Source organism: Desmodus rotundus, chromosome 9, assembly GCF_022682495.2.
Source record: "Desmodus rotundus isolate HL8 chromosome 9, HLdesRot8A.1, whole genome shotgun sequence".
NCBI lineage: Eukaryota > Metazoa > Chordata > Mammalia > Chiroptera > Phyllostomidae > Desmodus > Desmodus rotundus.
In genome coordinates this window covers 93553549-93577488 of record NC_071395.1, presented here as the reverse complement: position 1 = coordinate 93577488, position 23940 = coordinate 93553549, and the positions used below count along the sequence as shown (strand labels likewise).

General features: G+C 41.3%; 1 protein-coding gene and 2 pseudogenes across 1 annotated transcript in view; 2 read left to right on the top strand and 1 right to left on the bottom strand.

The window, feature by feature from the left end:
- PPM1D (protein phosphatase, Mg2+/Mn2+ dependent 1D) overlaps nucleotides 1-23940 on the top strand; it is a 91974-nt gene that overhangs the window by 16281 nt on the left and 51753 nt on the right. The window contains exon 2 of the mRNA XM_053911894.2: nucleotides 23381-23507. Coding sequence (XP_053767869.1) covers nucleotides 23381-23507 — 127 coding nt within the window. The remainder of the gene's footprint in view (nucleotides 1-23380; nucleotides 23508-23940) is intronic.
- On the bottom strand, nucleotides 13540-13946 carry LOC112316506 (small ribosomal subunit protein uS8-like; annotated as a pseudogene).
- Nucleotides 16640-18515, top strand: LOC112316332 (nucleophosmin pseudogene; annotated as a pseudogene).

Here is a 23940-nt window from a genome sequence, read left to right as displayed (position 1 = left end):
AAACATCTAACCAGAAAAGAATGAAGAAACAAGAATTCAAAAAAATGAGAAGAGGCTTGGCTTAGGAACCTCCAGGACATCTTTAAACATTCCAACATCCTCATCATAGGGGTACCAGAAGGAGAAGAGGAAGAGCAATAAATTGAAAACTTATTTGAACAAATAATGAAGGAGAACTTTCCCAATCTGGCAAAGGAAATAGACTTCCAGGAAGTCCAGGAAGCTCAGAGAGTCCCAAAGAAGCTGGACCCAAGGAGGAACACACCAAGACACATCATAATTACATTAGCCAAGATTAAAGATAAGGAGAGAATCTTAAAAGCCACAAGAGACAAGGGGACAGTTACCTACAAAGGAGTTCCCATAGGACTGTCAGCTGCTTTCTTAAAAGAAACTTTGCAGGCAAGAAGGGGCAGGAAAGAAGTATTCCAAGTCATGAAAGGCAAGGACCTACATCCAAGATTGCTGTATCCAGCAAAGCTATCATTTAGAATGGAAGGGCAGATAAAGTGCTTCTCAGATAAGGTCGAGTTAAAGGAGTTCATCATCACCAAGCCCTTATTATATGAAATGTTGAAGGGATTTATCTAAGAAAAAGAAGATAAAAAATATGAACAGTAAAAATAACAGCAAACTCACAGTTATTAACAACCACACCTAAAACAAAAACAAAAGCAAACAACTAGAACAGGAACAGAACCACAGAAATGGAGATCACATGGAGGGTTATCAGCAGGGGAGTGGGAGGGGAGAGAGGGGGGAAAGGTACAGAGAATAAGTATCATAAATGGTAGGTAGAAAATAGACAGGGGGAGGTTAAGAATAGTGTAGGAAATGTAGAAGCCAAAGAACTTATCTGTATGACCCATGGACATGAACTATAGGGGGGGAATGTGGGTGGGAGGGGGTGTGCAGGGCGGAGGGGAATAGAGGGGGGAAAATGGGACAACTAATAGCATAATCAATAAAATATATTATTAAAAAATCTGTTTTTGAAGTACTGCATCCTATTTTCATTGTTATAATGGCAAATTTTACCTTTTATAAAGTAATATTTTCATTTTTTAAAATAATTTTTTATTTTTAAACTACACTTGACATACAGTATTATATTAGTTTCAGGTGTACAACCCAGTTATTAGACATTTATATAACTTACCAAGTGATCATCCCAATAATCTAGTACCCATCTAACCATACAGTTATTACAATATTATTGGGTCTATTTCCTACATTGTACTTTACATCCCCGTGAATATTTTGTAACTGCCAATCTTGTCTTTCTCCATTCCTCTCTCTCTGAAATCAATAAATGAAAATTTTTTTAAATGGCATATTGGTAGCAGGCCTCCAAGATGCCCTTCAGTGATCCTTGCCTCCTCGTATTTACTTCTCTAAGATTGTGATAAATATTTTAGTCTTTGCCCCCAACCCCCGGCCAGAGCTTTTAAAACCTTCATAATTTTCTAAGTGGTAAAGGTGCTATGAACATGTTTTTGTTTTTATGTTTGGTTTTTAACCTTGATTCTTGGCACAGAGCTCCTAAATTCCTTGGAATTTTCTGGGTAATAGGAGCATTTTTTGTCCTAATGAGATGGCTTTTGGTGTGCTCCTGGATAGACCAAACTGATTACAAGCTTGGAACTTTTCAGCCCCACCCCTGCCTGAGAGACAGGCAGAGACTGGAGTTTGAGTTAATCGTTAATCATCACTTGTGCCTACATGATGAAGCCTCCAAAAAATCCCTGAACTATATAGGGTTCAGGGAATTTCCAGTTTAGTGAGCACATCACATGATGGGAGGGTGGCACGTCCCAACTCTAAGGGGACAGAAGCTCTGGGGATGGGAAGGGCTCATCTCTGCTTCGCTGTTGGCCCACTGGATGGATGGGGAGTAGAGACCTGAAACCTGGTACCAATGGTTACGTTAATGGTTACGTTAAGCTATATTTCTTGGGGCAAGTAGTTTGAAAGGTGGGGTGTTGGCTTATTGTCATACAGTTACTGATGCCAGGATATATTTCTAAAGTATAAATACATTACTTCCTGAGACCTCTGGTGATTCATCAGTGCCTAAATCATAAAGTCTGTGTTTCCCAACGTGGCTTTTAAAACCCATCACAATCTAATCCAAACCTCTATTTCCACCTCTTTCATTATTCCTAGCCTACCTCCTATCTCACTCCCCTATTTCTTGAAATCTGGTCTTAAACTAAGCCAAAAAACTGGCCCTTGCCTCATCAGGCAATGTGATGAATTATGCTTCCCACGCTCTTGACACATCCATAGTGAAAACACATATTTACCCTGAATTACTCAGAATATATCCTGCCTGGGCTGTCAGGTGACTCAATATAAATTTGATTCCTATCCACCGAACTCTTATTACTAACTCTTATTATCTTAATTATCTTTTCCATTTCTTTGGACCAGATCCCTGTCCTTTAAAGACTTTACTTTTTAAATTATAAAAATCAATGGAATATAGAAAAGAAGAAAAGTGTTATTAATTTTTAAAAAGAAATGCTGTTATTTCAAAAACAATAAGTACCTAAATGTATAAGCTATTATAGCCCTCCATTTTTCCCTCAACACACTCCCCAGGAATAGCTATTGTTAAGCATAGTGAATGTGCCTTTGGACATTTTATATAAGCAATTGAAACTCATTGCCGGAGGGAACATAAATTGCCATAATCATTTTTTTTAGTGGTACATTTTAGTTATTTTTTATTTTATTGTATATTTATATTTATTTTTTTGTATTTGTACTTATTTATTGTATTTTACTGTATTTCCATTACCATTTAGTCCCCTTATACCCCCCTCCCACCTGTCCAAGCATAATCATTTTGGAAAATTGTTTGGCAGCATCTACTAAAAGAATACACACATAGAAATACAGTAGTTTTACTCTTAGGTATATACCCAACAAAATGTAGACATGTGAACTAAAAATATGTATAAAATATTCATAGATTATTATTCATAATAAACCCAAACTAGAAACAACCTGGTTGTAGAATGGATAAATAAACTTTGATATATTTAATAAAAATGCCAGATAGCAGCAGAAATTAACAAACTATAGTAACATTCAGTGTGAATATATCTCACAAACGATGATCAAAGAAGCTGGACACAATAGAAAGTATACCGTATGATTATATTTATTTAAAGTTCAAAACAGGCAAAACCAACCTACAGTGATAAACATCAGGAAATGGATTCCTCTGGAGAGCACTAGGAGAGTGCATGAGGGAGCGCCTCAGCTGTTAATGGGTGTAATTGCTTTGTGATAATTTATTAAGCTCAACATTGATGCAGTAAAATGATATCGATCTCATTATTTTTAATGTCTCCAGAGTCTTCCCTTAGATGAATGTTTACCATTTCATTTAACTATTTCCATTTTGTTTGGATGTTTATACTGAACTTAGGTTTTTATTCCTATTATAATGCTGTAATAAAACAACCATGTCTTTTTCCATTTGTGTGAATATATCTGTAAGATACATTTCTAGTAGAGATACTAATGCTTTAAAAGGAATACACATTTTAAAGGTTGATGGGCATTGTCATATAACCTGCAAAACAAACTGTACCAATTTGCATTTTCACCAACAGGATGTGATTGCTTAATTTCTATAACCTGGAAATTCATTGGGTGTAACTATGTCTTCTACCTTGCTGCCTTGCTAGTAGGTGAAGACTTTTCTCACTGCTGCATTCATTTGTACTTTCAAAATTACTGATGAAGCCATGCTTCAGTGGCTCAGCTGGTTGGAGTGTCCTCCAGATACAACAAGATTGTGGGTTTGATGCCTCGTCAGAGCACATACAAGAATCAACCAATGAATGCATCTCTCTCTCTCTCCCACTTTCCTCTCTTTTTCTCTAAAATAAATAAATAAATAATTTAAAAAATAAAAAATAAATTACTAGTGAAGTTGAAAATTTTTCATGTTATTAGCTATTTGTTGATGATTTTTATGAGCTGCCTATTTATACTTTTATCCTTCACTGCCCCCAACCAGGGAATAACTTACTTCTAATAATATATCTTAAGAATACTAACCCTTTGCCCTGACTGGTGCAGCTCAGTTGGTTGGTTGTCATCCTGCAAAGTGAAGGTCTATTGGTTTGATTCCTGGTCAGGGCCCATCACTGGGTTGGGGGCTTGGCCCCCAGTCAATCCAGGGCACATATGAGAGGCAGCTGATCGATGTTTCTCTCCCTGTCTTTGTCCCTCCCTTCCTCTATCTCTAAAAATAAATAAAGTTTTTTTAAATTATATTTTATTGATTATGCTATTCTAGTTGTCTTGTTTTTTTTTTTTTACCTCTTCCCCCCTCCACTGAGCAACTCCCACTCCCTCAGGCAATCCCCACACCATTGTTCATGTCCGTGGGTCATGTGTATAAGTTCTTTGGCTACTCCATTTCTTGTACTGTATTGTGCATCCCCATGGCTATTCTGTACCTACCTGTTTGTATGTCTTAATCCCCTCACCTCTTCACCCATTCCCATGCACCTGTTCCCATCTGGCAACCATCAAAACGCTGTCTGGGATTCTCTGTTCTTGTTTGCTTAGTTTGTTTTTTAGATTCTATTGTTGATAAATATGTATTGTTTGCCATTTTATTGTTCATTGTTTTGATCTTTTTCTTAGATAAGTCCCTTTAACATTTCATCTAATAATGAATTGGTGATGATGAACTCCTTTAGTTTTTTCTTGTCTGGGAAGCTCTTCATCTGCCCTTTGATTCTAAATGACAGCTTTGCTGGGTAGAGCAATCTTGGCTGTAGGTCCCTGCTTTTCATGACTTTGAATATTTCTTGCTAATCCCTTCTAGCCTGCAAAGTTTCTTTTGAGAAATCAGCTGACAGTCTTATGAGAACTCCCCTGTAGATAACTAACTTTTTTCTCTTGCTGCTTTTAAGATTCTCTCTTTATCTTTAACCTTTGGCATTTTAATTATGATGTGTATCGTGGAGTGGGCCTCTTTGCATCCATCTTGTTTGGGACTCTCTGTTTTTCCTAGGCATGCATGCCTGTTTCCTTCACCAAATTAGGGAAGTTTTCTTTCATTATTTTTTCAAATACATTTCTAATTTCTTCCTCTTTCTCTTCTCCTTCTTTCACCCCTATGTTGCAGATATTGGATCGCTTGAAGTTGTCCCACAGGCTGCTTACACTATTCTCAATTTTTGGATTCTTTTTTCTTCTTCTTGTTCTTTGCTTCGTTAGGTTCCAAATCATTGATTTGATTCTCAACTTTATCCACTTTACTGTTGTTTCCCTATAAATTGTTCTATATTTCAATTAATGTATCTAATTGTTTCTGACTGGGTCTTTTTTATGCTGTGGAGATCCTCACTAAGTTCTTTGTGCATCTATAACCAGTGTTTTGAACTGTGCATCTTAACAAATTGCTTATGTCCATTTTGTTTAGCTCTTTTTCTGGAGTTTTGATCTGTGCTTTCATTTGGGCCATTTTTCTTTGTCTCTGTCTCCTTATTTTGGCAACCTCCCTGTGCTTGTTTCTGTGTATTAGGTAGAGCTGCTTTGACTCTGTGTCTTGGTAGTGTGGCCTAATGTAGTTGGTGTCCTGAAGGGTCCAGTGGCACAGCCTCCCCTGTCGTCCAAGCTGGGTACTCAAGATACACCCTTCGTGTGGGCTGAGTACACCCTCCTCTTGTAGTTGAGCCTTGGTTGCTGTGGGCAGGTCAATGGGAGGGATTTACCCAGGCCAGTCAGCTGCCAGGACTGGCTGTGACTACTGACAACCAATGTCCACCCTCCGTGGAGGATCCGCTGTGCAAGGCAGAGTGGTGGTGCTCTGACATGGTCTGTAGCTGTGCACTGGGTGCACTGGCCCTGGAGTTCACCAGGTGCTGCAGGGCAAGGTCAGCCCCTACCTGTGTTTTGCTTGGGACCACCTGGCCTGAGCTGTAAAGCACTCAGATGGCTACTTGTGCTGGGCTTAGGGATTCCCAGGTGAAGCCAAGCTGTGAATCTAGGCTGGCTGCTGCCAGTGCCAGGCCTAGGGCTCACTGAGGCCGGCTGTTGCTTGCCTGATAGGATTTAGGAAGTAGTGAAGCATGAGCCAAGACCAGCCATTTATATGGAAAAGCAGCCTGAGTGGGCCTGTAAGTTGAGAGTGCTGGAGTCTCTGGGGATCTCCAAGGTAGGTCAAACAGTGTGAGCCATGTTGACGGAGTCTCAGATATGGCACCGGCTTGCTGGCTCTGTGCAGGGAGGGTTTAGAAAAGGGACAACAGCCTCTGTTTGCCTCGATGCCAGATATTTCAGTTCTCCCAGCATGCCACTTTTCAAGCTGCTACCCTGATGCTGGAGCTCAGGGGGAGTCTGTGTGTAGGTTCTTTGAGAGGAACTTTTTGGGGTTCCAGCAGTTTCTTTCACTGTATCAATCCCCACTGGGGTTTGCAGCCAGAAGTTGTGGGACTTATATTCTTCCTGGCACTGGAGCCCTGGGCTGGGGGTCCTGGTATGGGGCTGGGACTCCTCACTCCTGAGATACCCCTCCTGAATTTTTTAAAAAATATTTTATTTATTTATTTTTAGAGAGGGTTAGGGAAAGAGAAAGAGAGGGAGAGAAACATCAATGTGTGGTTGCCTCTCAAGTGACCCCCACTGGGGACCTGGCCTGGAGGCACGTGCCCTGACTGGGAATCAAACTGGTGACCCTTTAGTTTGCAGCCTGCACTCAGTCCACTGAGCTACACCAGCCAGGGGCCCCCTCCCGAATTTTTAACAACCACATGTGGGTGAGGGGCCAGTCCATTTGGCATCTGTGCCCCTCCTACCGGTCTGGATGGATATGGTTTCTTTAATTCTGTAGTTGTCAGACTTCCATTCAACTCGATTTCTGACAGCTCACAGTTCTGAGTGATGGTTATTCTATATTTTAGTTGTAATTTTGATGTGGTTGTGCGAAGAGGCGAACCATTTCTGCCTATGTTGCCATCGTTTTTTAAAAGATTTTATTTGTTTTTTGAGAGAGGGGCGAGGGAGGAGAAAGAGAGGGATAGAGGGATAGAAACATAAATGTGTGGTTGCCTCTCACCCCCTACTGGGGACCTGGCCTGCAACCCAGACATGTACCCTGACTGGGAATCAAACCAGTGACCCTTTGGTTCACAGGCCATGCTCAATCCACTGAGCTACACCAGCCAGGGCCTATGCTGCCACCTTGGCCAGGAGTCAAAATAAAATCTTAATCCATTAACAAGTGGTGCAAAATATTTTTCCTGGTTTGTCATTTGTAGTTGTAGTTATGTTGATTTTTAGCATTAGAATAAGTAGTTTAAATTTTTATGTGTTCAGTTTTGTGGGTTTTAAAAAAGATCTTATTTATTTATTTTTAGAGAGAGGGGGAAGGAGGGAGAAAGAGAGGAAGAGAAACATCAGTGTGTGGTTGCCTCTTCCGCCCCCCTACTGGGGACATGGCCCAACCCAGGCATGTGCCCTGACTAGGAATCAAACCAGCGACCCTTTGGTTCTTAGGCTGGCACTCAATCCGCTGAGCCACACTAGCTGGGGCACAGTTTTGTGTTTTTAATGTATGTTTTCTAGTATCTTGTCAGACTTGTAGAGCTGTAGGCAAGTTTTTCAGAATTTGTTTAGTGGTGTGCATTTTGTATCATTTTTCTCCTGGAACACATTGTATCCTTTGGATGTTCCAGGGGAGGAGATCAAGCTAATATCAGACAAGCCCTGCCCACATATCCTGGGCTAGCCTACCAGACACTGGTCTAAAAGCAACTAAAAGCAGTCTAGCTCCTCAAGGTCTTTGATACTAGCCTCTGAAGCTTTTGAAGTGGGTCAAGGCAGAACATTTCCCTTTGTATCCAACAACCACTTTATATACTACATGAGAACTCACACCCTTTATTTCCTGATCAATTATATTTTCAAATCTAGGTTATTGGATGACACCACCCAAATAATACTGTGCCAGCTATTTTTAAAAATCATAACATCTGGAATATAACAGAATGATTCCTTTCCCTTATATTCTATTCCCTTACTTCCCAAAGAAGAATTATAATTCCCAAATTTCCCCTTTCCTAGTTCTTATTCAGAGCTCTAGCCAGCTTATTGTCAGAGTTCTTTATAATTTATTTATTTTTTTAATTTTTTAAAAAAGATTTTATTTGTTTTTAGAGAGAGGGGAAGGGAGGGTGAAAGAGAGGGAGAGGAAACATCAATGTGTGGTTGCTTCTTGTGTGCTCCCCACTGGGGACCTGGCCAGCGGCAACCTAGGCATGTGTCCTGACTGGGAATCGAACCGGTGACTCTGGTTCTCAGGCCGGCACTTAATCCATTGAGCCACACCAGCCAGGGTTGTCAGGGTTCTTTATTTGACAACTGCAGTTCCATTCATTTTCCACTAGTCCTGCTGTGGATTTTCCAGCTCTTCCGAGAATGTTCCAATCTAATTCTGTGCTTTTCCTGAATTCTAGAAGTACACACAGAAAATGTTTCAGTGTAAACCCCACAAAACTTCATTATCTAAGCAGTAATAATTTTTGAGATTTTAAAGCAATCTAAATCCACAAGCTAGATACCAACCTAGCAGAATTTGCATTGTTGGGGCCAGAGAGGAGAGACATCAAGAAAGGGCTTCTTTGTTTTAAATTTGCTGCAAGTCTTATCAGTCCATTCCAGAAACTCAGAGTACACCAGCTGTGGAGTTAAAACTCCACTGGGAGAAGGTCCACAGTTAGAAGTTGTGATACTAGGCTTCCCAGAGCCTGAGAAGAAAAATTTACCTTGAATATAAACTTCCATTTTCCAGAGAGTAGCATCTAAGTTGCTTTTATTGCTTTGAAAAAAGGAAAAGAGAAGGAAACTTGTGCCCGGCTGGTGCAGTGGGTTGAATACCAGCCTGCAAACTGAAAGGTCACCAGTTCAGTTCCCAGTCAGGACGCATGCCTGTGTCCTGGTCCAGGTCCCTGGTTGGGGGCGTGCGAGAGGCAACCCGTCTGTGTTTCTCTTGCACATCAATGTTTCTCTCCTTCTTTCTTTCCCTTCCTTACTCTCTTTCTATCTAGGCTGCATAAGGGTGTGTTTTTTCTTGTTGATTTGCTAGAGATAAGTAAAAGTTCAGTGTTGGTACTTTCACCTACCATTCAGGGTAGTTGAGGATTTCTATAAGGCAATAAGTAAATTCTCAGTTTTGGGTCAAAGCATTAGACCTAATGTCCAAGACAGAAGCGAGAGCGCAGGTATTGCTAACTAAACAGAACCTGCCTGCAATCCTCAGAAAAATCAGGATCATCAAGTCTATCATGTAGTTAGACCTGGAACCCAGATGACACCGGAGTTTCACTGTGGACTGGCAACAGATACTGTCTTACATCCCGACAATATGCAATATCTTTGTGTTCTACTAACAAGTATCCTCAGAGGGCCTGGTTTCTTCAGAAAGGGCATACCCTCCCTGAAACTGTATGTCAACTCTATAACTTTGGATCATTGTCCAAGTAGGCAAGAGCAAATCTTGCAACATAATTTTCTACATTGTATTGTGAAAATGCCCCCTGGTGGCCAGAACTAGTATGGTTTCCACTATAACAGTAAGTCACTGGGGATAATAGACTGAGCCTGGGGTGTAAACAAACCCTCTGCTTGGATCCGTTCACCCAATAAACCAGCTAAAATGGCCCGTAATGACTCCAAAGCCATTTTTCCTCTTTTGTCTTTTCTGCTTCCCTCCAAAGTAATCATGATACAGTCATTAAGAGGAAAATATTTGTTGTTCCAATTCATATTTTCATGCTGTACAAGTTATTAGCTATTGTGATAACAAGATATTTTGGGAATGTATATGGAATAAAGGTTCAGGTGAAGGCTATGGTGGGAAGTTAGAATTAGTGTGCCCACTCTGCAACAGCATAGAGTACTCATACCCAACAGGAAAATCATTAGACCAAAAATCCTACATATCATGTGAGAATTCAGTAGGTGCCTTATCGTTTGCAAAAAGTATAAATCATGACTATTTGTCTCCATCCACAAGAGTAACAACAGAAGCTCTGAAAATCTTTTAAACAAAGGTAAGAAATATTCCTTGACCTCAGACACAGAACGCTTGCAGATAAGATTGTTGAAATCTTCTCAAATGTCAGAGTAAAACCAAAATCCAATTTCTTAATTTAGACAGAAAAAGTACCTGAAACTTATGTAAGCCCTGGAAACTTCATATTATCTGTAATTCCACCTTTACTGAGTCGCATGGCAGCCCATTATAGCCCTTTCCTCTTTCCTCCTATTGCTCTGTCCTAGATTTAGCCAAAGTTCTCCTTCTCTGCCAACCAGGAATTTCACATTTGAATTTCAGCTAGGGAAAGTGACACAAAATAAACACCTATCATGAGTTATGTCACCAATATGGTTCCTGACGAGAGAGTTTTAAAAATGAGGGTAAGGGCCTATGGCAGACTCTGTGGACTCCTGCATTATAACCCCTTGATCTCTGCCTTTAGATGCAACTGTGGTGGGTAGTTCTGCATGAACTCCGTGTGCCTGGCACTGACAGTGCCTATGATTATACGTGTGTTTAGTGCATTTTGCATATTCTGCCCCAAGACATTCTCCCATGCCTTAGGAGTCTGCTAGACCTGTAGGCAAGGGTGGTCAAGGGCAGACTCCTCCAAAGGAATGGGAGTAATGATGAACCAGCCTCATGTACTTCAGTGGGCCATTTCAAGAGCCATTCTGCTGTGCAGTTTCTCAAGAGGTCTTGGCTAACTGGAACCTCTGTTGCCCACAGCAACAGCCTAGATAATAACCCTTATATGATCTTTTCTTTCTCTATTTTATTCTCTTCAGTTCATCCGTGATCATCCTCCAAATAAACTACCATCACTCAGTTCCTTGTCTCAGGATTTCAGGTGAACCCAATGGTCATTGATATTTGTTTTGAGTTGTCTGTAGAGCGACTTGGATAACTTGGCCCCTCCAAGGAACTATGGCTGGGGACATGTGGGAACAAACTGATGGTTGTGAGTATGGGAGAGAACAGAGACAGATAAGGGGAAGAGAAAATAATCCATACCTGGACAAGGCTAAAGAGAAAGGGGTTTGATGAAATGCGGAAGAGGATGAAGGGGGATCCTGGGCCATCCAAAAGGGAGCATCCACCGTCATTCTAGGGAGCAGACTAACTCATGACTGTGCTGAGGCTACATTTATTTGCCACCCCCTCCAATTCTTCCCCTAATTCTTATTCCGTTAGCTCCAATGATTCTCTGAGCCTCAGACACGTGCAGGAGCACGCAGTGATGGGTGGACATTGTGTTTTTTACAGGGGTGATACATGACAGATATAAAAACTCTAAGGAGAGAAGGGAGTGCACGGTTCAGGCCATATCTCCAAGGCTCCCTAGTTCAGTCCTACTCTCCCCGCCCCCCCCCCCCCCCCCCCCCCCCCCCCGTCTCCCTACTTTTCTTGATAACCGCAGCTGGCTATAAGGTAGATTTTCAAGATAGATAGATTAGAGCAGCTATTTTCAACCCGTGTGCCACAAGATTTTTTAAAACATGCAATACGTAAATATTTAGTCAGAACACTGACCTCTTTTACCCTAGGATTGTCAAATAAAATAATGACAACAGCAAATACAACAATAGTCGTCTGCTGTGAATGAATCAAAATTATACCAATTTTTTTGTCAGATTGGCAAAAAATACATTTTTTTGGTATGTTGCAGTATTTTAGTAATTAGTTTATGTGTCATGAGATGAAAAAGGTTGAAAATCACTGGATTAGAGAAAATCAAAGGCCTTTGAGCCCTTCACTCTTACCCTGTATATGTTATTCTCAAGTTCAGGGGTTATGGCCCAGCCTCATTGCCAGGGTCACATTAGTACCCTTACCAGATGATGCTATTATGTCACTTTCCCATTTGTCCAGAGGAGTAATTCCCCTCTTCTCATACTTTTTGGGAATAGGATTCTTGATCCTGTTACTCATTTAGAAAGAAAAATTAAGGCCCATTAGGAATAGAAGGTATCCTTCACTATTGATGTCTTCATACCTTTCACCATTTGGGAAGGGAATCCATGTGAAAAGACATGCCTTCAAGCTTCAGGCAGCTTATAACACCTTAGCTTTCACTTCCTGCTTGAAAAGAGCCTTAATAAGTCAGCCAGAAATGAGCAACTAGGACCTTCTCCATTCCCAAGTCTCTCCCAGGCATGTGCACATCCTCATGCATTCACACGACCTTTTAGATTCGCTGAAACATGGTGAAGCTTTCCAAAGTTTCTCTGGCTGTCTCGTTCTCCAGAAGGTACTCAAATTCCGGCTTGTCTCTAGCTAACCCTAACTGAAAGTATAGCCTTACTCAGCTGCAGTATTGTCAGTAGATGGCTATTGTTTTGATAATGTATGGGGAATAGGGCATTCATTTTCCTGCTTAGCTGAATTCTGAGTCAAATCAATGGCCACAACTTTCTAAGAATAGAGTTTTTCCAGAAAACTACAAGTCTGGACAAAATATTGACTTGTGCTCTGGGGATGTTGCTTTCAACTAAGCTCCACAAGAGGTCAGGCCTCTCCATTGGCAGTGAGACTGCTGGTGTTTTTTGGCAACCAGAAACTGAGCTGGGGAAGGAGGGAGGATGGGAATGAAGAGCATCTTCTCCAGAAGTTAAAATATCACAGATCCCACTTTCTAATCAAAGTTCACTCGTTTCTCTTGGATAGATGATTTTCAGCTTGTTTTGTGGCTTTGGTTAATTTCCAAAGCTCGAAATGGTTGATTTTAGTTGTTTTGCCAGTATTTTCACTGCTTTTGTGGGAAAGCAAGTCCACTGCGGTCCTCACTCACTCTGCCATTCTGGAAGTTGATCTCTGGGCAAGCTCATTCCGAAACATGGTTCTTCTCACATATTCTACATCTCTGCAGCAGAGTACTTAAAGTTTGTCCTGCTTCCATCAAACTCAAAGTCAGACTGTGAGTCTTCATAACAGTGTGGTTTAAACTTGATCTGACGTGGAATGCCCCAGTTGTCCTAAAGGTGTACAGGTCTTTTAAAGGAATGTTCCAGAGGTCACCAGAACATACCTCATCGAGAGCATTCCACTGGCAGCTGTGCGATATAGAAGACTGCTTACTGACAGCAGCACCCGGACAGGTTGTAACTCGGTGTACTGTCAAGTTCTCTATCAGTGCCCTGGCAGGAACAAATCTTAATATATTCTTCTGGCTCTGTTTTTTTTTTTTTTTTTAAATCCATTCTGATATCCATCATTGCTACCTGTGGAAATGGGAAAAGCATTATGAGCTATTTGGGATTAGTTGCTAATCCTTCCTACTTCACTTGATCTTTTATCTGGCATTAGTGGGGCCAATCAATAATTCCTTTCCTTCAGACTTCTCAGTCATTCATGTCTTTACTGCTGTGCTTTTTGGGGTCCCAGATGGTAGTCTGACAAAGCTTCCTGTCTTTAATGAATTTTTTTTTTCCATTGAGGCATTTTATTTGCACATGTGTATTAATTCCCTAGGAAAAGAATCCCAGGATTTTCCCTCCTGTGTGTTTTTGTCTTGCTTGTTCATGACGCCCGCTGGGGTTGTCAGTGCAGTGAAACCAAACCGACGGGATGGAAGCAGGTTGCTCTGCCGTTTCCCTAGATCTTTGAGTTGCACGTCAAATCTGGGGCCGATTACTCTACACTTGTTCAACCTGCCGGGGAGGTTTAAAACACTTTTCTGAGCTCTGTGGTCATCAGTAATTTCACATTCGCCAATGTAGCCATGCTTCATCAGCACAGTTAGAAACCAGACGATAACTTGGGAGCATGGCCTGATGAGAACCTGGCGTTTGCCTCTCTTTTTGGCATTGTTGATATGCTTGAGAGCGTCAGCCAGGACATTCACGTGCACCATTATGGCGACACGGAAAGATGGCGGAAAGGGGATGGGAGGGGCGAGCCCATGGAGTTATAATGATGACATTTCTTTTAACAGTAAAACTGAAACTGGAAAAACCAGTGTTCATGCTGCCTATCACCTACCAGACCCAATAAGCAGAGACAGAGTTTGAATCTCTGTGGGCACTTTATTCAGATGGCCAGCGATCTGAGAAGACGGTGGGTTCATACCTTAACAGACCATCTTAAATTCCATTTTAAACCGACTGTTTTTACAAGAAGAAAAGTGTAGGTAAGGGGATTGGAATTCAGGGGAAAAGTTATTCAGATAAAAAGCTGCAGCATTCTTTCATCCGTGTCCTGGGCTGTAGGCATCTCCCCCTGGAGCACAAGGGCTCGGATTCCATCCTGATCATTGGCAGGCCTCCTGAGGCACAAAGGTGGAACTGCTTATGGTCTCCAGGAGTCAATGTGGGTCATACCTTCAGTTCCTGGAAAAACAACTTTTTACATGTACTGGTTACTAAGCTTATTAGCTATTACCTGAAACTAAAAACCTTCCAACATTTGAGTCCCCCATCAAAACTAATATTTAATAGATAAAGATTTATTTATTTATTTTTAGAGAGAGGGGAAGGGAGGGAGAAAGAGAAGGAGAGAAACATTGACCAGTTGCCTGTTGAATGCGCCCTGACCAGGGGCCAAACCTGCAGCCCAGGCTTGTGTCCTGACCGGAATTGAATCTGTGACCTTTCACTTTGTGGGATGACGCCCAACAAACTGAGCCACAGAAGTCAGGGCCTGAAATCTTTTATAAACAGGGATTCTTCAGACTGTTAGGCAGTTATCAAAATGCTTTTTATAGTCACTTCGAAACCAGAAAAGTTGTCATTTGTGCTGCCTGTCACTACCAGAACCAATAAGTAGAGAGAAGGATAGAACCTTTATGGGTGCTTTATTCAGATGGCCGGCCATCTGAAAAGATAGTGGACCATGTATCCTAAAGACCATCTTACATTTCATTTCAAGCTGATGTTTTTTATAAGCAGAAGAAAAGTGAAGATAAAGGGTTTGGAATTCAGGAAAAAAGTAGGTAAGGGTTCAGGGAAAAGGTTAACCAGATCGAAAAGGTGAAAAGCTGCCGTCAGACAGTTTCCCTAGCACCCTTTCATCTGCTGACCGGTGCTATATGTGCCCTGGGTGGCGGACATCCCTTCCTGGAGCACAGTGGCTCAGGTGCCATGTTGATTGTTTGCAGTCCTCCTGGGGTGCAAGGATTGAATTGTTTGTGATCTACTGGAGTCAGGGTGGGTCGTATCTTCAGCTCCGGAAACAACAGCTTCTTACAATCAATAATTACTAAGCTTATTAACTATAACTTAAAACTAAAATTTTCCAACTCTTGAGTTCTTCCATCAGCTTTAGTTGATATTTTGAATAACTGTATATATAACACAATTGCTGAACATTGGAATGGTCTAAAAATTTAGTGCCTGGCATGTTGTTTTATACATAATAGGGTTTTTTAAAAAAAGAACTTTACATTTTATTTTTCAATTACAGTTTACATTTAATATTATTTTGTATTAGTTTCAGGTGTACAGCATAGTGGTTAGACAATTGTGTACTTTTAAAAATGTTCCATTCCCCCTGATATTTCCAGGACCCACCTGGCACCACCTACATAGTTATAGCAAGATTATTGACTACATTCCCTATGCTGTACTTTACATCCCCATGGCTATTTTGTAACTACCAATTTGTACTTCTTAATCCCCTTAATCCCTTCATATTGTCACCTAGTCCCCCAACTCCGCTCCCCTTTAATGAGGTTTTGTTATTCTCCAATGTTTGAGCAAGGGGAAAGAAATATAAACCTATTCCTCTCTCTCCACATGACTGATTTAAGTAATCAAAGGAAAATTAACATTAATGATTAAAACATATAGCAATAATGGAATGATCGAAGGGATACGTAGATATATGCCACAGTTATAGAAGAATTTGTGGTCCTGGCTGGTGTGGCTCAGTGGATTGAGCACAGGCCTATGAACTGAAAGGTCACTGGTTCCATTCCCAGTCGGGGCACATGCCTGGGTTGTGGGCCAGGTCCCCAACTGGGGATGCATGAGAAGCAACCGATCGATGTTTCTCTCCCTCTCTATATCCCTCCTTTCCCCTCTCTCTAAAAATAAATAAATAAAATAAAAAGAAGCTGTAGAGGAATGTCTGCTAGACAATGGTCACTTGCGACTCAGTGTAAGGCTAAAACATTTGTGTGTGTATAAAATTTCTAAGAGAATGATACTGTATCATGAAAACTAAGTAGAGGAAATCCTGGAAGATCCCCAGTATACCCACTAATGAGAAATAAAATCTCCTAGAAAAAGCTGGTTTCTGAGGGGATGAGGCCGTCACTATGTGGAATCTCTTTCAACGCTACAGATCTGTAGTAGCTGAGGCAGTTGTACAGAGTTTAGGAAAGAAAAGGAGGCCATGAAAACAGAAAAACCTGTGGACAAGTCTTTCCTGTGCATACATCTCATCAGAGCAGGTAGCTCACCTCAACACTACGAGAACTTTTCCTTATTTTTCAGGAGCAACTGACCCATGAGGCAGCTACCCCTCAACTCAACTTATAAGAGTGAGGAAGGAAACCATACACCAAAAGCAACAGCCAGACCAAACAGGAAATCAGATACCAAAAGCTGTTACTGTGGCAACTATATGAATGAACAATGGGAAAAGGTCCACCAAGACAAACTTCTGGATAAGATGACCCCTGACTCTGCCTGCCTCTCAACCCCATGCAGGATGCTGAAATGCTGAACTGATTATTTAAACCCACATAATGAAGGACTCCAACAGCAGCCAAATAAGTAGTGAGGGACCCAAGGAAAATAAATGTACAATATTTTTAGTCAGTTATCACATCTAGCTAAATAAGGGGTTGGCAAGGTTTTCCTTAAAGGGCAAGACAGGAAACATTTTAGGCTTTGTGGGCCAAGAGACACAATCAAGGCTATTATGCAGGTACTTATATAACCATCATTGAAAAATGTAAAAACCATTCTTAACTTGGGGTCTGTAAAAACAAAACAGGTGGCTCGCCAGGTATGACCCATGGGCTGTAGTTTGCTGATCTGGACTTACCTTACTCAAATATGAATGAGGAAAAACATTGGGTCTATGGCTTTTATGAAACATGGAAAAAAAGGTAAACGCAGCATATACAAGAGAGATATATTAGTTCAGATACTTTTGGCCATGACAGAAATCTAATTCAAAGCAGATTAAATAAAAAAGGATTGTTAGCCGTCCTGTGTGTCTGTTCTGCGGAACAGAAGTCATGTTATCTCCGTCCGCCTTCTCTCCCAACTAAGTGCGTGCTACCACCCCATGGAAAATTCAATGGACATGGGTATGAGCCCTCTGAGGCCCCAGAACTATCTTTTCAGTTGTGAACTCAAAGCCGACAAAGATTATCACTTTAAGGTGGACAATGATGAAAATGAGCACCAATTATCTTTACGAACGGTCAGTTTAGGGGCCGGTGCGAAGGATGAGCTGCACATTGTTGAAGCAGAGGCAATGAATTACGAAGGCAGTCCGATCAAAGTAACACTGGCAACCTTGAAAATGTCCGTACAGCCAACGGTTTCCCTTGGTGGCTTTGAAATAACACCCCCTGTGGTCTTGCGGTTGAAGTGTGGTTCAGGGCCTGTGCATATTAGCGGACAGCACTTAGCAGCCGTGGAGGAAGATGCAGAGTCCGAAGACGAGGAGGAGGAGGAGGATGTGAAACTCCTAAGTGTGTCTGGGAAGCGCTCAGCCCCCAGAAGCGGCAGCAAGGATCCACAGAAAAAAAGTAAAACTTGCTGCTGATGAAGATGATGAAGATGACGATGAGGACGATGATGACGAAGATGATGATGATAATTTTGAGGATGAAGAAGCTGAAGAAAAAGCTCCAGTAAAGAAATCTATACGAGATACTCCAGCCAAAAATGCACAGAAATCAAACCAGAATGGGAAAGACTCAAAACCATCAACACCAAGATCAAAAGGTCAAGAATCCTTGAAAAAACAGGAAAAAACTCCTAAAACCCCTAAAGGACCTAGTTCTGTAGAAGACATTAAAGCAAAAATGCAAGCAAGTATAGAAAAAGGTGGTTCACTTCCCAAAGTGGATGCCAAGTTCATCAATTATGTGAAGAATTGCTTCTGGATGACTGACCAGGAGGCTATTCAAGATCTCTGGCAGTGGAGGAAGTCTCTTTAAGAAAATAGTTTAACAGTTTGTTAAAATTTTCTGTCTTATTTCATTTCTGTAACAGTTGATATCTGGCTGTCCTTTTTATAATGGAGAGTGAGACTTTCCCTACCGTGTCTAATAAATGTTGTCCGGGTTCCATTGCCAAGAATGTGTTGTCCAAAATGCCTGTTTAGTTTTTAAAGATGGAACTCCACCCTTTGCTTGGTTTTAAGTATGTATGGAATGTTATGATAGGACATAGTAGTAGTGGTGGTCAGACAGATGGAAACGGTGGGGAGACAGAAATATACATGTGAAATAAACTCAGTATTTTAATAAAGTAAAAAAAAAGGGGGGGGTTGTTAGTTCAAATAAGTGAAGATGGATGGGTGGATCAAAAGGGGAAGCAATATGGCCTTTTTTTCCTACCCCGTATCTCAGCTCTTCTCTGTGATTCAGTTCTTTCATTCTGCAGATATAAATTAAAAGAAATTTGTATTATTTGGGAGGATTAAGTGAAAGATTTGGGAAAAAATGAAAATGACCAAAACTGACCAAGAAAGAAGATCTATATAACCACATGACATGAAAGTGATTTAAAAACTAAACAAGCCCTGGCTGGTGTGGCTCAGTGGATTGAGTGCCTGCTAGCAAACCGAAGTTTCACTTACTTGATTCCCAGTTAGGGCACGTGCTTGGGTTGTGGGCCAGGTCCCCAGTTTGGGGTATGTGAGAAGCAACCGATTGATGTTTCTCTCTCTTCTCTTTCCTTTCCCTCTCTATGAAAATAAATAAATAAAATCTTTTAAAAAACCTAAACAAGAGTGAGCTACAGAGTGATTAGTTCTGGATTTAAGATGGTTTGAGGTGATTGGCAGAAGCTTGGAATGGTAGTAGAGAAGAATAGAAGAGAAAGGAAATTGGCCAAAGACAAGGATTAAGGTTCTTGGGTATTATCTGAGCCTACAGATTCAGAAATTTGTAACAGCACTTATTCCAAGAGCATTCCTCATTATTCTTGGTATAGGGGCAGAGAAGATAGTGCAGGATTTATTCTAGAGATGATGCTTTAATGTCCAGATTGATAGGAGGTATTTGAGAGAAGTGAGAGGACTCCTGTGAAAGTAGTTGGTTAAGGTGATAAACCATGGAGGTCAAACTAAAGAGTGAAGAGCCCTGGCTGGTGTGGCTCAGTGGATTGAGTGCCAGCCTACAAATCAAAGGGTCTCTGGTTTGAATTCCAGTCTAGGGCACATGCCTGGGTTACAGGCCAGGTCCCCATTAGGGGGCATGTGAGAGGCAACCACACATTGATGTTTCTCTCCCTCTTTCTCCCTCCCTTCCCCTCTCTAAAAAATAAATAAATAAAATCTTAAAAAAAGAGAGAGAATGAATACAGTGAGGTAGCAATGGGGCTAATAAGTTAGGAAAAGAAAAAGATCAATAAGCTAGAGGTCTTTTTTTTTTTTTTGTCAAACTGCAATAAAGCTGGTGGTAGCATGGGGGTGGGTAGAAAAGGAACCTGTAGGTCTCTGTCTGAGGTAAGGACAGTAGTAATAAAAGCTAGGGCTTAGCAGAGGTTGAAGATACAGAATGGCGGGTACGCTGGAGCCAAAGACTTCCTATGTGGAGCAGTTTCTAGCATGGTCATGTGTAGACCATGGAACGGAAATGTATGTCACTTGAATTGAGTAAATCAGGGAAGTGTGAGGTTGTGGATCTAATGGTTCTTCCAAAGAAAAGTGAAGCTCTTGGGGTGCTGGCACAATACAGAGTTTAGAGGTAGATAGGATTCAGGTGCTGCATGCTTTTTATCAACGTAGATTAGTAACCATAAACTGGCGGATAAGAAAGAAAGGTGGTAGAAGGATGTTTTCCTGTCTGAGAGGATTACTGGTTTGCTAATAATGGAAATGAGAAAAAATCAGGATCCCGTTCAGGCCCTATAATGTGTGGATAATGGGAGACTGGGAGCCCAGTAACTTCAGAAGGATAGCACCAAGAGAGTAGGGTTTTTCAGGGTGAGATAAGAAGGTGGGGAGGGAAGATTATAGAAGAGAAGAGAATATGGGGGAGTTTGCTTATAATGGAAATAAATATCCAAGCAGTACAGTAGAAAAATATTTTAGGGAACATAGCAGTGGGGTGGATGAGTCAGGAAGGAGAATAAAGTGTCATTGGTCTGGAAATATAGGAGAAAAAGGAAAGAATGGGATCTAAAGAGGCTAAGTGATGAGATGCCCCTATCTTGGGTAAAATCCAAGGATGATAGGTGAGTTCAGCTAGCCTCTAGACAAAACTCTGGCACCCTGTTCAGGTGATCCCCTGAGATGGCTCCATTTGGGTAAGTTTCTAGTCATGATATCCAGGCTGTCGACCTGGAGTGGTCGTGTTTGGCTCTATCATTCAGTAATTTCCAAGCCATTGTATATAGTGGGTGTTCAGTGTACTTGGATATTCATTATTTGTCCAATGAAAGAGAGACTGGGTGTAACCAAAGAAAACTGATGAAGTCTCCAAAGGACTGAAGAGTCTAGAAGATCTCAGCCGCTCTTTCTTCCTTTCCCATTTCAACAGTCATGGGACTGGGGAATGGGGTGGGTTTGGAGTCAGATGAAAGAACTAGAGTGGTGGAGATTCGGTTCTGCCCAAAGGCAAGGGTAGTGACCAGATGAGCTTAATTTTGGGTAGGAAGGTACGTTTGTTGAGGAGGGAATGAAGGAGGAAGGAAGAATTCACTGTGTCATCCCATGAGACATGTCCAAAAGAGTCATTCACTGAAGTTTATGAGATTCAGGCTCCTGAAATAACTGTAGGGAAAGCAGTCCATTGCCAGATGAGGTGGGGAAATCTGTCTTTTAAATATGGATGGGTGTCACTCCCTATTATCATCTCCATCAGATCAACTATGGTTCTGACGTGTCCTTGCCTCACTTCATCTTCTGAATCTTTCCCCACATCTAATCTCAATGACATTGCCACCTGTTCTTTGGGGACTACTATTTTCTTTCTTTTTTTTTTTATTTATTTTTTATTTTATTTTATTATTATTTTTTAAATTTTTATTGTTATTCAGTTACAGTTGTATGCCTTTTCTCTCCATCCCTCCACCCCACCCCAGGTGAACCCACCTCCCTCCCCCACCTCCACCCTCCCCCTTGGTTTTGTCCATGTGTCCTTTATAGTAGTTCCTGTGGGACTACTATTTTCTACTATATGTTTGTTAATTGATTTGTTTCCCCCTCTCTGTACTACGCTACAGTAGAGAAGGTGCTGAATAGGATTATCATTAATTACCTAGACCAGATGTAAATAACACTTCATAAACTGAAGGTAAAGCCCTGTTAGGGAGAGTGACAGATCCCAAAGGTGTCAAAGTTCAGTGTACACTGCTTTGTTTTGAAATAATTGTTTTCATTCTAAAATTGGAAAATATGAAAACTTTCTTGACCTCTGGCAAATAAATTCAGATTCTCATCTGTTAAATGAAGGTATTAGTATTTACTTTTGTAAAGCTGTTGTATATAAGGGATCTAGCATAAAATACACATTCAAGAGATAATAACCATTATTTATACTATTTAAGCATCATGACAGTCCAGTTAAATAAGAATAATTATTTGGCCACCTACAGAGGAGACCATTGAGAGTTTGTATGTAATTATGCTTAAAGCTAATCTCTGGTTAATTGATACCAAACTTTAAAGGCCGCCACAAAGTCATCTTGTTGGGATCTGAGCAAAACAGAAAGAACCTGTTCCTGAAACTATATTCTAAATTCTGGAATCATAAAATTCATGAATGCCAAATGATAGTTTCCTCACTCAATCCATTCATTTGACACATAATCTGAAGTGAATTCACATTATAGAGCCCTGTGTGCTGTGAGATGGTTGAGAATATAGCCCTGGAGTTAGACTGTGTGGGATCAAGCTCTACCACTTATTTTCTGTGTGACCTTGGGCAAATTATTTTCTTCAAGTGCCAGTTTCCTCATCTACAAACTGGAAATAATAATAGAACCCATCTCACAGAGCTATTGTAGAATCAACTGAATTCATACAAAGAGGTGATGTGGACTCCAACCAGCGGGGTCCACAATGTTGTGGAAGCGATGAACAAATTCACACAGACTGTAGAAGTCCTGTGGAGAACAAGGGATGACACAGCCACTCTGAGTGAGAGAGCACCCTGACCCTTGCCTGGACAGGCTTTTATTGCTTTTCTGGGAACATTACCTCAAGGAAGGTCTTTATTCATCATTGTCAGGCAGTAATGATCAAACAATAGATAACATTCAAAGAACTATGAGGGCTTATTCTGAGTCAGGGTCAGTTAGCTAAAGGGCCATACAACTTTGGGAAATGAACTCATTTCATGCTTGGACCCTTATCAGAAAACTGAGGGCATTCTTAGCAAAGCAGTTTTCACAAGATTTTATGTATTCTTTCTTAGGCCTGATCGCCACAGGGAACCTGCCCTTTCCACCACAGGGCTGCACCCACCTCCAGCATTGTTTCAGGCTTACGTCAGGTAGGGGAAGTAAGGCAGCCAAGAGATTAGGAGACTTCTCACAGACAGAATGAGGACTCAGGCTATGTCAAAGCTGAGGGGTGAGGGCCCATTACCCCCTTTTTCTATAGCCCCCCAAGTCCTTCCCTGAGGGCCCCTTTGTGACCATGCCTGTCTTAGGTCGACCCTCCCTTGAGGAATACCCATCATTGGCTAACCAGTCATCTGCCTGGGGCCAAGCAGGGTAAAGTAAATGGGGGCAGAGGTGGTGCCCCAGCCAGGAAGATAAGCTTTGTCTCCTTAATGGCTTATGGTCCCAAGGTCCTTTACTCAGCCTTAGCCATGGGGAATTACAGCTTCTGAAACCAGGCAGGGCGGTTTCCAACAAGGAGGAACCCAAAAAACCCTGGAATTATCTTCTGGAGGGCAGGCCCCTTGTACAGGCTGCCCCCACTAGGTGAGTGTTCTAGGAACCCATCTGTATCAGTGTACCAGCTGGCATTGTTGTGAGACGTTGTGTTTGGCTTCAGTGAATTTTTTTGGAGACTCTTTCAATACATTTACCCATTTCACGATAGGTTGTTTATGAGTGCACCTGCCCACACTGAGTGTTCAGCAGTTTTTGACCAAAAAATGGCATCACCCCTGTGCCCCACCTTCCCTATTCATGTGATCTCTCCCTGAACAACTTTTTGTTTCCCCAGATGAGAAGTCCTCAAAGGGAAATGTTTTGTCAATATGGAAGAGGTGAAGCAAAAAACGGCAGAAGCACTAAAAGGCATCAAAATGGACGACTTCAAAACCTGTTTTGCGCACTGGAAAAACATCTCGGTAGGTGTATTACATCAAATGGAGAGTATCAGTACTTTGAAGATGAATGAAGTTTAAACATGTAAGAATAAATACACAATTTTTAAAAATAGCTTTTTAAATATTTATTTTTAGAGAGGGAGGGAGAAAGAGAGGGAGAGAAACATCAATGTGTAGTTGCCTCTTGAGTGTCCCCTACTGGGGACCTGGCCTGCAACCCAGGCATGTGCCCTGACTGGGAATCGAGCCAGCGACCCTTTGGTTTGCAGCCTGGCACTCAGTCCACTGAGCCACACCAGCCAGGGCTAATACACAATTTTTAATAAATGAATTCTGGTTTTTTGGGTCTCCCCTTCCTCCCCACCCCTGTGTGTGTATGAATATATATATATATATAGAAATATATGTGATACATATAATATATATGAAGTACTTAATGTCTGGCACACAAAAA